We start from the raw sequence: 13,492 nt of genomic DNA on the forward strand, positions 1-13,492 counted from the left end.
CGACCAAATCATTGAGTAAGTTGCACTTAAGAACTGAAATGATTCATGCACAAATAATTCAAACTGGTTTTGTGAACGGGATCCACAAATCACTGACAACATCACACTCAAAAGAATTAGTTAACAAATCAGATAAGACAATATTCAAACTTCTCTCATGACCACAGACACATATTTACAAAAGTGAAGACAAGTCTAGATGACCCTATCATTGACGTCTACCTGTGAAAAAGAATTGTGCTAAATTTAATTAAGTATTTTAAAAACAGTATTTGCAGATATATTATTGAAATAATGTCACTTAAGTTTGGCTACATTTCTTAAAATTAAATGTTTTTAATGAAATGTATGAATTAGGAAATTCATCTAATTGCATTTAATATAAATGCAAACTATAGTGCATTTTCATTTTCATCTTCAGTGTATGAAATCACAACATTTAGATCACACGTAATTATATTTCTTTGACGTAGCCTACATTACTTTCATAATAAGTATGCTGTGGTGTACATAAAGATCCCCACATCCATGCACAAAGGGCAGGGGTCTGCTTTTTTACACCAAATGTCGAGTCTTGCAAGACTACTGATGGTAAGAAGATCCATCCTATTCACTTACAATTTTTTTACTATTGCAAGAGACAACTGAACAAACGCAAAGCTGAATTATAAGGGACAGATTGCCAATATTTATCTATAAAGTATTAAACACAGGCATATGAAGAAATATTTGTTTCACACTATGTTTTAAACCCCTGTATAGAGAGAGAGCGAACACATCTTGTTGAATCAGTACAAGGATAACAAAAAAGTTGTGCAACTTGCAGATTCCCTGACAAATATTGAATGCTAATAAATCTGGTTTATGCATCAATGAATCAGTGAAAACTAAACTTATCTGCCACATAGAACAAAGACAGAAAAAAGGCATTCTTGAATGGTTGTAATGATGTGGAGTACAACACATACACATATCACTAGTACACAGTCCTCTCATGCTAACTAAAAAAGGGTCAACATCATTTAAGGATGGAGAAACAGATGAAAGTGCACAGGGCACAGAAAACACACACACACACACACACACACACACACACACAAACACACACACACACACACACACACAAACACACGCACACAATGAATTAATAGTGTTTTCCAAAACTCTACCTCCCTCTCTGCCTTTGTCAACTCTATCCAATTCATTGGAGGTTTGAAATATATTTAAATAAAATCTGCAGATGCTTTTTTTGTTCCATTACATGGAACTCCCTTTAATCTAGCCGCACTCAAAAAGCTATTCAAACATCTTACATAAATTATGCTCTCAGTATTAAAATCAAAGGCCAACGCCACCAGTCCCAGGGCGGTGGGAGAAAACTTTTGATGGACGGAATGAGAGAAAGTCAAACTTATGATAAGCATATGTCATAATTTTTTTTAAAGCCTCACTTAGCCTAGATTTGTCTGCTATCAACTTAACATCAAAACAATCTGATGCAGGGCAGTTTCTAGCCATTTTGATTCCCTAGGCGAAATCCCTATTGGCGTCACAGGAATAAATGACATTTTAAAACAGTTATGTAAATTGTAACAGTATTTCGCAATATTACGTTTTTTATTCAATTTTTTATCAAATAAACACAGCCTTCGTGAGCATAAGAGACTTCTTTCAAAAAAATAAAAAAATCTTAGAGACACTCCAAACTTTTGAATGGTAGGGCATTAACAGCTGTGCAACAGTGACCACTAACTCACCAGCAACTAAACCAGCCACATACATCTCAATCTATGTTACTGATAGAAAAGGATAATGTTTCTTTATCACAGTGTATAACACTAACCTGTGTAATATTTTTGTAGAAGATCAAACCACCCCCAACACCAACCCCTCGACCCCAGTAATGAGTTTATTCCTTTCAAAGTCCTCCAGAAAAGGGTCTATAAAACAAAAGACATTCTGCCCATTTCAAACAAGTTTTGAATCATCATTTTTTCTTAACACTTTAATTCCGTCACAGCTGTTCTTACCCCAATGATAGACCATGGGTTTATTGGAGCTGGCATGCTCCACCACACATGAGATTTCTCTCCAGGTTTAGGGAAGTATTCCAGGTGGGAGTGGATCTGGTAGTACCAGTCTCCATCAGCCAGCTCCTCAGTGGACGTCCCATCAGCTGTGACCTCTTTATCATCTCTCAACCACATCAGTTCGATGTGTTTGTGGTAGAAGTCACACCAGACTGCACATCAGATCAGCTTTCTCATTAATTTTTCTGTTTCCCTGCCTGACTGGATAATGACATATGGTTTTACTGCAGAAAAGGAAAACATATATAAAACACACAAGTTGTGGATTAGAGAGGCAGACAAACAACAAATGCCATCAAGCATGCTTTACTCCATACTCAGGTTCAAAGACACATGCAACACAACACAAATGAGCATCACATCACATGACTCGAATACTGACTCCTAAGAATGAGCACCAAAGAATGCATTATTTTAATCAGGTAACTACAATTGTGCAATATCCCAATACACCATGATACAGAAATAAGAGGACATGATATATATACGAACACCAAAAGGTTTAACAATTTCATCTGTATATTATCTTCAATTTTATCTGTATATTATCCTACCCAAAAATGAAAATGTACTCACTGTCAGGCCATCCAAGATGAATCTGTTATCAGATTTGAATAAATGTAGCATTTATATCATTTGCTCTCCAGTGAATCCTCTGCAGTGAATGGGTGCTGTCAGAATAACATCACAACATCACAATAAACCACAGGTAATGTACAAGTAATTAAATTGATAGATACCACTGCAAGTCACACTCTTGACTGTAAATCGTCCGTCTTGTTTCAAGATAAAAGAATATGACAAACGTTTATTGTCATAACACGTGCATCACTATACTAATAGTCTTAACTTAATCTTTATTAAGGACACAGAAAAACAACTGACACTTTTTTATATACATTTATACTGTGACTGTAAACAGTTAGGCTAATACAAGCAGTTATAATCTATATGTAAAGATCCCACATGAAGAAACAGCAATCTGATTCCTGACTACACGACTAAATGAGGAAAAAGCACTAAAATGGAATGAGAACCTGGAACCTATAGCTTTAAGAAGGATTAGATCAGTAATTAGACTGTAGAGAGCATTAGTGGCAATAGTTAAATCTACTTATGCTTGCGATGGTCTTGGAAAACGCAGCCATAAAACAATGAATGTCATAATGGGAAAGGCACAGTCAAAATATAGGTGACAGTGACCTCTGGTGGTTAACAGCTGAAACATCAGTCTTAAAACTTTGATGAAAACTCAAGACTCGTGAGTAAAATAAATTGCAAGGGGAAAAGTGTGAGAAAAATTACGCTATATTGATGTGCGCATGCCCAGTAGCTTTTGCTGTATGCCATCTAGCCTTAACCCTTGTACAGCGGAAGTATTTACGACACTTGTAACAGATAATTACGCTTATCAACCACGTGGGGGAACCGCGATCAAAAGTTAAATGATGTTGCTTTAAGACCTGCTGTTTAGTCTTGTTTATTGGTTGCAGTGGAAGACTGGAAGTCTGTAAAGCCTGTAGACAACACCAAAACTACAACATTTTCAAACTCTTAATCTATATTAAAGACACTTCAAGAAACCTGCCTGCAAAGCTACCTGAAAAACAATGCACAAGTGCACCAAGGACAATATATATATATATATATATATATATATATATATATATATATATATATATATATATATATATATATATATATATATATATTACACATAGTGTGGACACACCAAATGTTGATTTAATTTAGTTAAGTTAATAGAAGTTAATTAATAAAATAAAATGTGTGTTTCTTAATGTTATTCCAGACAGACTGATGATGATGAGATCAGTTCTCTGTGTGGAGCACTGGCTGCTGTCAGACTCCTTGTGCAAACAAAAATCTCACTGGATTATTACAATTAATGGCAAAAATAATGTTTGGAAATGTAAACTGATATTTCCTACTGACACACTACAGCAAAACATAGAAATAACTGACTTAATACCATTTAAATTTTTTTGTTGGTAAAATACTAGTGGCCTAAGACTTTTGCACAGTAGGCTATATATATATATATATATATATATATATCCTAGCACCAGCCCAACAAATCTGTCCTCATTCTAACAAACTTGTGTATTTTGCTTTTTAGTAGATTTATCAGTCCTCCAGCTGCCACAAAGACCCAAGAATGGTCTTAGAACTTACAGACTGGGATAGAAAATTATATGTAAAATGCCCAGTGAAGCAAACAACCGATCATTAACACTTTAAATTCAGTTCTCCAGTTATAGATCATGGGTGATGGTACAATCTGCCATTCATGTTAAACCAGAATAACCAGTTCATGACTGACCACAGTACCACACTGAATAATAAAGTGTGTAGGTGAAACCATCCAGCCACTCTATGGTTGAACTCACTCCTGTGAACAAACATGGCTGAAACATTTTGTGGAATAATGTTTTTCATTGCCTATTTACTATGTACTGAGGGCCAAAGTAAGTAAATCCTTTTCTGCAATTTTAAATTAATAATGGTTTAATATAACGTTTAATGTTTTAATGTTTCTATAAAAGGTTTTTTTTTTTTGATATGTGTAGTGTGAATAGCATTGATAATCTTCCTGTTCATGGAGATTCCATGATATTTGTAATACTTTCATGTTAAAACATGAGTTATTGGTTTATTCTGTTTAGTATAAGACTGAAAGACTTTTTTTGTTTCACTGTGCATTGCAGAAATTATCATATTGATTTAATTTAAATATTCATTTAAATGAAAGAATTTGTTAATTAAAAACTTTTAGATGAAATGTAACAAATCTTCTACACTGTCTGAAATATTTAGGTTATATTGAATTTGGCCTGACTGAATTTTGCACTGGATCACCAGGAAGTAATGAAATTCTCTTCACTTATGATACTGAATTGGCTGCATACATGGACTTAGAAAAGGAGAAACTAATTATCTTAGTACCTGATATAGTATATAGTATTCCTGGTATTGAATCACTAGCCATGCAACATTTGAACCCCACTGATATTGGATTAACACCTTTGTGCAAAGATGCTTCTTCTAAGATGCTCTCTGTTAATGAATCTGAATCTACTGGTAAGACTTTTCTTTTTTTTACTCCACACAGTAATAATGTAAAACACATTTGGATTAAACTTTTAATTATGTCAGTTTAATAAGAATGTTTTAAAATATAATTTTTTTTTTTGGTATACATCACAAATGCAGAGAAGTATAAAGACGTTTATTGAAAAACAAACATAAAGTTCAACTGCAGTGATAACATTTTTCAGAACCCCCCTGGACCTCAGTTTACTCCAGGAATGATGTCAAATTAAATGTCAAAAACACCCTTATTTGTCTGGTATCTGGATTCTTCCCTCCACCTGTCAGAGTCTCATGGACCAAGAACAATGTGAATGTGACAGATGAATCAACTCTCAGCAGATATTACCCCAACAAAGATAAAAACTTTCATGTATATTCTCGACTGAGTTTCATTCCAGAGGAAGGAGACATTTACAGCTGTTCTGTGGAGCACAAAGCCCTTCAACAACCTCAAACCAGAACATGGGGTGGGTTTAATATTGACAGTATTGACAGTTCCTTTTAAAAACACATGATTCACAAATATCCATGTCTTTGTGTGCAGATGTAGAGATAATGGAGCCCAGTATTGGTCCATCAGTGTTCTGTGGAGCTGGTCTGGCTTTTGGTCTGCTGTGTTTCGTCAATGGAGTCTTTTTTATTGCCAAAGGAAACAAATGGATATAATTATACACACTACCAGAAACACTTATTAGTTCTGTTGTCATAAATATGCCATGTAAATTTGCATTGTAATATCTGTTAAAATACTGAATGTTCCACATGCTTCAATGCATAATCTAGGCCAGACCTGCATAATAAACTGGAAATTTAAATTAAGAAAAAATAAATAAATAAAAATATGTTATATAGTTTAAGCAGTTGTTATTTTATTTTATTTTATTTTATTTTATTTTATTTTATTTTATTTTATTTTATTTTATTTTATTTTATTTTATTTTATTTTATTTTATTTTATTTTATTTTATTTTATTTTATTTTATTTTATTTTATTTTATTTTATTTTATTTTATTCTTTAATGTTATTAAATTGCTCCCAGAAGACACATATACAAAACGTTAGTCTGGTTTCAAAGTAACAGAATTAAGCCTAAACTATTCAGTGTCTTTTTGACCCCAAAATGATATTTGCAAAAGAAAAAAGGGAAAAAAGTGCATTTTACATAAATGGTTGTTATTTTGGATAAGAAAATATTAATTTATTTATATAAATTTTAAACATGCCAGAAATTCCCCCAAAACTGCACAAATGTAGAGTAAAAACATTATTAAACTGATTCAAATTAGACTTTAATTTTTACAAAAAATATCTATTGGTCTCTATAGATCCTAACATCTTAAGTGTAATCCTAAACAAATAGTTTAGAAGAGTTAATATATTTATATTGGATTACTACTAGCATATAATACAGCACTAATATGTTTGTGTTGGCTTCAGTTATGATCCACAGTAAAGGGAATCCCTGCTGCAGTACAAAAAAAAAACACCTTAATGGATAGCTTTATAGAATATTCACATAACAGGGATCAAGGTTTGGCTAGTAGCATACAGTAGTTAGACCCTGCTTGTAGACTCCATGCATAATTATATCATTTTCTTTGAAAACAAAACATAATAGACAAGAAAACCCACACCAGGAATTGTTAATATAAATGAACTATTTTAATATAAACTTACTACATCATAGCTGCATGTAGCTGAATATTTTTTCTTACAGATTTTAAGAGGGAAATACTTTTAAAAAATAATTAAAAAAAGCAATTTTTTTGTTTTTTTTTTTGCAACCAAATGTTTCTCATTGAAGTTCTTTATGGATGCTTGCACTAAAGTTTTTTTGTGTGTATGCAAAAGTTTAAGGGCTCCATACTATTAAGGAGAAAAAAAAACACTTGAAATGAAAATCGTAATAAGGTAGTCAGAAGCCCAAAAACCATTAGAAATGTGACAGTGACTATATAGAGCATAGAATAGCTTTTATTCATAAATAGACTAACTGAAGAGACTGTTGCATATTAAATCAGATTTGGACAATCAGGAAATGAGACATATAGGGGCCTGATGTCTGATTATTGTCACACATGGTTCCCATGAAGCGATTTTGCACACTCAGATGTTACACCTACTGCTGTTCAGTGTCGTTCATTGTTTGTAGTGGAATTAAGCAGGCTGGAGAACAACATTTCCAACATCTCAATTGATATTTACAGAGATCGTACTGAGATTTTATTACACCACCAAAGGCTGTCTTCATTCTGTACTATGAATACCAACCTGTTTGTTTTCTTTTATAGTAGATCTGTCCTCCAGCTGCCATAAAAACCCCTATCAGCAGCCCCACAGCCCCAAGAATGATCTTAGGCCTTTCAGACTCTGACAGAGAAGGATCTGTACAATGAAAGAAAAATCTTAAATATGTCCAGTGAAGCAATAAACTGATTGTTAACACCTTAAAGTCATCATAACTGATCTCACCCCAGTCATAGATCATGGGTCTGTTGGAGCTGGCGTGCTCCACCACACAGGAGACTTTCTCTCCAGGTTTAGGGAAGTATTCCAGGTGCGAGTGGATCTGGTAGTACCAGTCTCCATCAGCCAGCTCCTCAGTGGACGTCAAATCAGCCGTCACTTCTTTATTATCTCTTAACCACGTCAGTTTGATGTGTTTGGGATAGAAGTCATAGGCACTGCACACCAGAACAGCTTTCTCATTCCCTGTAGCTTCCCTGGCTGACCGGATAATGACTTCTGGTTTAACTATACAAGTGAAAGAAAGAGTTAGACATGATTTTTATTCATATCAAACCAAAAAGCCAAAATGGGTCTGAAAAGAATAATAATAATTATAATATCACAAGACTTCAATATTAAGAATTACACATGAAGAAATAAATACATGTTCCACCTGTCATCCCTGCATTAGGGACAATAATCTGTGCAGCTTCTTTGCAGTTTTTAATGCCAAATTCTGCCTGTGCTAGTAAAATCTTGTTTTTATTGTATTCTTCAGCCCATTTCTCTCCAAATGCAGTGTAACCAACAGCCTTATCCTCAGTACTGTTATATCTAATATATTCAATCTTGTTGTAGGTGACTGAGTAGATAAACTCAGTTTTTTCTATGGAGCTTACTCGACACAGAGTTTGAACATATCCAAAATATCCATGTGCTGAAACAGAAAGAAAAGAGAGAAACATTTTTTTTTCAAATCTGATTAAAAACAAATAAATTGCTCTAATTGCCAGAAACTGTCATTGTGAATTAGAAGTGTGATCTTTCACACCAGATGCTGAGAAAAGTACTGAAAGGAATGAAATTGCTATTCAAGATTTGTATTTGTAAGTATTTTGTTTTTCAGATTAATCCACTTGAACACACAGGTATTTTGTACATATAAAACTTCTCTTACCTTTTTCAAACAAAGCGGAAAAAAACATTGCGAGATGTACTACACGATTGTACTTCATTTTGCTATTTGCTATGCTGATAAGTGTGCCTTGTGAAAAAATATACCTGTGTACAGAAACACAGCATGCCTGCATATGATAATCCCACCCACGATGAAACACTGACATATCATATGTACATTTGCATTGCAAAACCTGCTGTCGTTCAAATACACATCGTGGTCCTCCTGTTTCAATAAATGATGTAACACTGGTCTAAATCATACATTGAACATACATACATGAATTCAGTCAAATATGAACTGTGTATGATAAAACTAAAGAGTTTTTGGAGATATGAAGGATGTACTACTCTATAGGTACTCAAGATTAACATGAGATTAGGTGAAACTGTGTATGTTATGTACCCTTTAAGCTACTTCAACTTCAAAAGGACATACCAGTGGAATGAATAATCAGAACACAATCATATCAGTCATATGGTCTAACTGCACCATTGTGCTGCTGCTGCTGCTGCTGCTGCTTCTTCTTCTTTCAGAGAGAGAAAAAATTCTGTATGCATGACAGATTTCAGGAATTTATTTTGTTGAACTTACAAATGCTTTGTAGCCTATAACTTCCTATAATTTCGGTCTTAATATCAACTAACCATCATATCTCCATTTATTGCTGTATGCAAAAGTTCTTGGGCTGCTGGCTTTGGCCACTGGAGCAGTTTTTATTGGCAAAGGGAAAAAATGGATATAATTGTACTGATACACTAGCACTGACACTGTTGTTAGTTCTGTTGTCATGGACAGATGACGTATAAATTTGCGTTGCAAAATATGTTAAAAATACTGTGACTTCAGGTTTCAATGTATAAACTAGACCCTTTCATAAACTGACATTTAGATCAAGTAAAGATGTTATTACTACTCATCTTTCAGTAGTTGTTGGTCATCGTCTCTGCTTTGCAAATGGTTGTTATTAAACTTTATTGATTAATGTTGTTTATGTGATGTTGTTCTATATTTTGGTGTGGATACACTGATATACACTACTTCAAGACAAACTATTCTTCACGGTATGCACAAGTCCGGTTTCAAAATAAACAGATTCAACACTATCACAATACTTCTATACTACATTACTATACTACTAGTGTAATACAGTTGTAATTTTTTACATATTTGTAAATACAGTTTTCTTCATATAAAGACCTACGTGTGTAACTAACAGCCCTAAATCTAGTTCACTGTGATAGAAACAGACTTCAGTCTTAATGAGTTTTTATTTATTTTATTATTATTTTTGTTTTTTTTATTGAATATTAACAAGAACAGAGTATAGATTACAAACAAGAGTACATTTCATACATGTCAGGGGTAGTACCCCAAAAAAAAAAAAAAAAAAAAAAAAGGAGAGAGAGAGAGAGAGAGAGAGAGAGAGAAGGTATTTTTACATGAATTTGTATCTATTAAACAACTGTGTAGTTTTTTATTGCTTTCAAGTGTTTGATTTGGATATTGTCTCTAAATATATTTTAATATCTATTTTAAATTCTTCAAAATGTGGCTTTTTTTCATTCCATTTGACTTTATTAATATAGTAACGGGCAATTATAATAATTGAATCAAATATAAACAGAACACTTCTATCACCATCAAATTAAAAACATTTTAGCATAACATCGATTTCTTCAAGGTTAACAGGCATAGTCTTTCTTTGTAAGTAAATACTGAGTTCTTTCCAAAACATTTGGGTCTTGGGACACTCCCAAAATAAATGATTACCATAATAGTCTCAGGGGAAATTTGACAAAAAACACAAATATCTTCCATATTCACTTTGAAACGCTGTACCACAGGTGACTTAACTGGGTAAACCCAATAAAAAAAAATTTTAAATAGAGAATTCCAGAGAGTAATAACAGCAAGTATACTTTTAGATTGAAAAAGGGAGCGTAAAAAAATATTATTACATCCAAAACTTGTGAAATCGTTGCCCTGCATCATAATACAATAAGTAAATTCTTCAATTGTTTGTAAAGAATAATTATTACTACCTTCTAATAACCAAAATTTCAAAATTTCCTTGGGAATTGCCTGTAAAACCAAACAGTATTGGATAGGATCGACTAAAAAGTTATGAATATGAACAAATTCAGTATAATTGTATAAAACACCATCTTTTTTGATCAGCTGTTTAACCCAAATAATTCCCTTTTCAAACCAATCTTCAAAAAATATTGATTTGTTTCTAATCCTTATGTATTTGTTGTTCCATATCTTACATTTATGGGGGGTGGGGGGCATTTTGACTATACATAAGAGTCCATGAAAGTAATGCTTGTTTGTGGAAATTTGCAAGTTTAATGGCGATTTTATTAATATCATAATCACATTTCAATTTGAATTCATGAAATATAAAGTTAGGTACTGTATACCATTTACTTTGCTTATTTTTTAAATAATTTTGGAGCCATTTTATTTTAAATTTTGTGTTAGATGTCTTAAAATCTAAAACATTCAATCCTCCATCAATTTTTGATCTACAAATATTTTCTTTTTTAATAAAGTGTGATTTGTTCTTCCAAATAAATTAAAAAAGTTTGGTATCTGTCATTTTAATTAAACGAGGGGGTTATATCTAGCACTTTAGCGGTATAAACCAACCTAGATAAACCCTCGGCTTTAACCAGTAATACACAAAAGAGATATCTCTCATCAGCCAAGAATTCAGTTTCTTTTCAAATGATTGAATAATAGGTGTAAAGTTTAATTCATTCCTGACTTCCTTATTTTTAGATATCTTAATAACCAAATATTTGAAAACTTCTTTAACTGGAATATTGCATATTGCTGGACAGTTACAGGAACCTAGAGCCATAAGCTCACATTTATTAATATTCAGGGAAAGACCAGATACATATGAAAATAATTGCAGGCATTTAATTGCTTTTTTAACTTCAGTATAGTCTATTAAGGAAAGGGTAGTGTCATCTACTAATTTAATTTCTTTCTCTTCTATTTTGATGCCACGAAAAATATCTTTCTTAATATGAATGGCCATAATTTGTGCAACCAACAAAAAAAGTAATGTACTAATAGAACAGCCCTGTCGAATCCCCCTTTTAATTTCAAATCTATGAGAAGTTCCATATGCCAATTTTACAGAGCTATTCATCTTGTTAGGGTTCTGATTACTTTTTGAAATTTTCCTCAAAACCAAAAAAATCAAGGGTTTTAAAAATAAAGTCATGTTCGATTGTATCAAAGGCCTTATAAAAATCGAAAAAACAGAACAAAACTATTTTCATTGATAATTTCATTATAATCTATAAAATCTAATACAAGTCTAATATTATTGTAAATATGTATTCCTTTTATAAAACCTTACTGCACCTCAACAACAATAGATTCTAATCCTGATTTTAACCTTTCAGCGAATATAGAATTAATTCTTAATGAGTACTAGAGACACCATCAAAATTCAGGTGACAGTGACCTCTGGTGGTTAAGTAGTTAACTTGCGTCATATCAGTCTCTGGGAGAAGCACCCGGCTGCAGGCCGTTATTAAAAAGGCAAAAGGGGCATATGTGAGATCCAGAGCTAAGTGGCTGGAAGAGGGGGAAAAAAATAGCTCATACTTCATTAATTTGGAGAAAAGACGACAAGAGAAAAATTCGATCAGTAGTTTAATTGTGGACCAAGTAGAACATTTAACTCATAACTTAATAGTAAAAGAGGTGTTTATTTGTATTCCTCTTCTTTTTCCTCTGTTAATTCTAATTCTTTTTTTCAGTTGATAAAAAATAATATACCATCTATTGATAGTGTATTTAAAGAACTATGCGATTCAGACATAACCATGCAAGAGCTTGATGCGGCGATTAAACAGAGTAAACCTAGTAAATCACCGGGTCCTGATGGGTTAACCACAGATTTTTATAATTTTTTTTGGGATGACCTAAAATATCTTTTATTTGAAGCCTTACAAGAGTGTATAAATAATATTGAATTATTGCCAACTATGAAACAAGGGCTTATAATTTTGATACCAAAGCCAGGAAAAGATAAAAGGATATTAGATAATTTACGCCCCATAACAATACTTAATACTGATTACAAACTGTTTACTAAAGCACTGGCTTCCAGATTAAAAACAGGAATATCACAAATTATTAGTGTGACCCAATCAGGATTCTTCATAATAATATCAGGTTAGTTTTTGATTTGATTGAACATGGTCATTTAATTGAAGAGGATGGTTTAATTTTATTTCTGGATTTCTATAAGGCCTTTGACATGGTGGAGCATTCTTTTATTTTTCAAACTCTTAAACACTTTGGTTTTGGTCCTAAATTTATTAGTATTGTTGGAATGCTTTATAAAGACATAAACAGTTCTGTAGCTCTTACTCAAGGTACATGTCCAAGATTCGAGGTTAGAAGAGGCATCAGGCAAGGTTGTGAATGTTCTCCTTTATTATTTATTATGGTAGCAGAAATGTTGTCTATTTTACTCAAAATGGGAACCATATCTGGCATTGATTTTGAAGGTAACAATTTTATTGTCAGTCAATTTGCTGATGACACTACTCTTTTTTTAAGAAATGAACAGCAAATACCCCTAGCACTTCAGTTAATTAAGTTTTTATCAGAAGCTTCAGGTTTAAAGCTAAATATGTCAAAATGTGAGTTATTGGCCATTCACGATCATCCTAATGTAACATTATACAATATCCCAGTGAAAAATGAAGTCAAATATGGTATCTGGTTATCTAAGAGGATGGATAATTTAGAACATTTAAATTTTGATAAAACTTTGGATAATTGTAAATTAATAATGAATAATGCAGAGAGACATAACAATTTTTGGAAGAATTTTATTAACAAAAGTAG

General features: G+C 32.6%; 2 protein-coding genes and 1 pseudogene across 2 annotated transcripts; 1 reads left to right on the top strand and 2 right to left on the bottom strand.

Moving 5' to 3' along the window:
* Positions 1-1,866: 1,866 nt before the first annotated feature.
* Positions 1,867-2,267, bottom strand: LOC132114877 (SMH class II histocompatibility antigen, beta-1 chain-like; annotated as a pseudogene).
* A 2,196-nt stretch (positions 2,268-4,463) lies between these two features.
* On the top strand, positions 4,464-6,003 carry LOC132114425 (H-2 class II histocompatibility antigen, A-U alpha chain-like). Its single transcript, XM_059522529.1, has 4 exons — positions 4,464-4,576; positions 4,926-5,189; positions 5,387-5,668; positions 5,746-6,003. The coding sequence occupies exons 1-4, from the start codon at positions 4,513-4,515 to the stop codon at positions 5,865-5,867; spliced, it is 732 nt and encodes a 243-aa protein (XP_059378512.1). The 5' UTR covers positions 4,464-4,512; the 3' UTR covers positions 5,868-6,003.
* Positions 6,004-7,459: 1,456 nt separating this feature from the next.
* LOC132114879 (rano class II histocompatibility antigen, A beta chain-like) lies at positions 7,460-8,671 on the bottom strand. Its single transcript, XM_059523253.1, has 4 exons — positions 8,609-8,671; positions 8,105-8,368; positions 7,675-7,956; positions 7,460-7,587 (listed from the first exon to the last, which is right to left on the bottom strand). The coding sequence occupies exons 1-4, from the start codon at positions 8,664-8,666 to the stop codon at positions 7,460-7,462; spliced, it is 732 nt and encodes a 243-aa protein (XP_059379236.1). The 5' UTR covers positions 8,667-8,671.
* Between the last annotated feature and the right edge of the window lie 4,821 nt (positions 8,672-13,492).

The sequence above is a fragment of the Carassius carassius genome, chromosome 34, assembly GCF_963082965.1.
Source record: "Carassius carassius chromosome 34, fCarCar2.1, whole genome shotgun sequence".
NCBI lineage: Eukaryota > Metazoa > Chordata > Actinopteri > Cypriniformes > Cyprinidae > Carassius > Carassius carassius.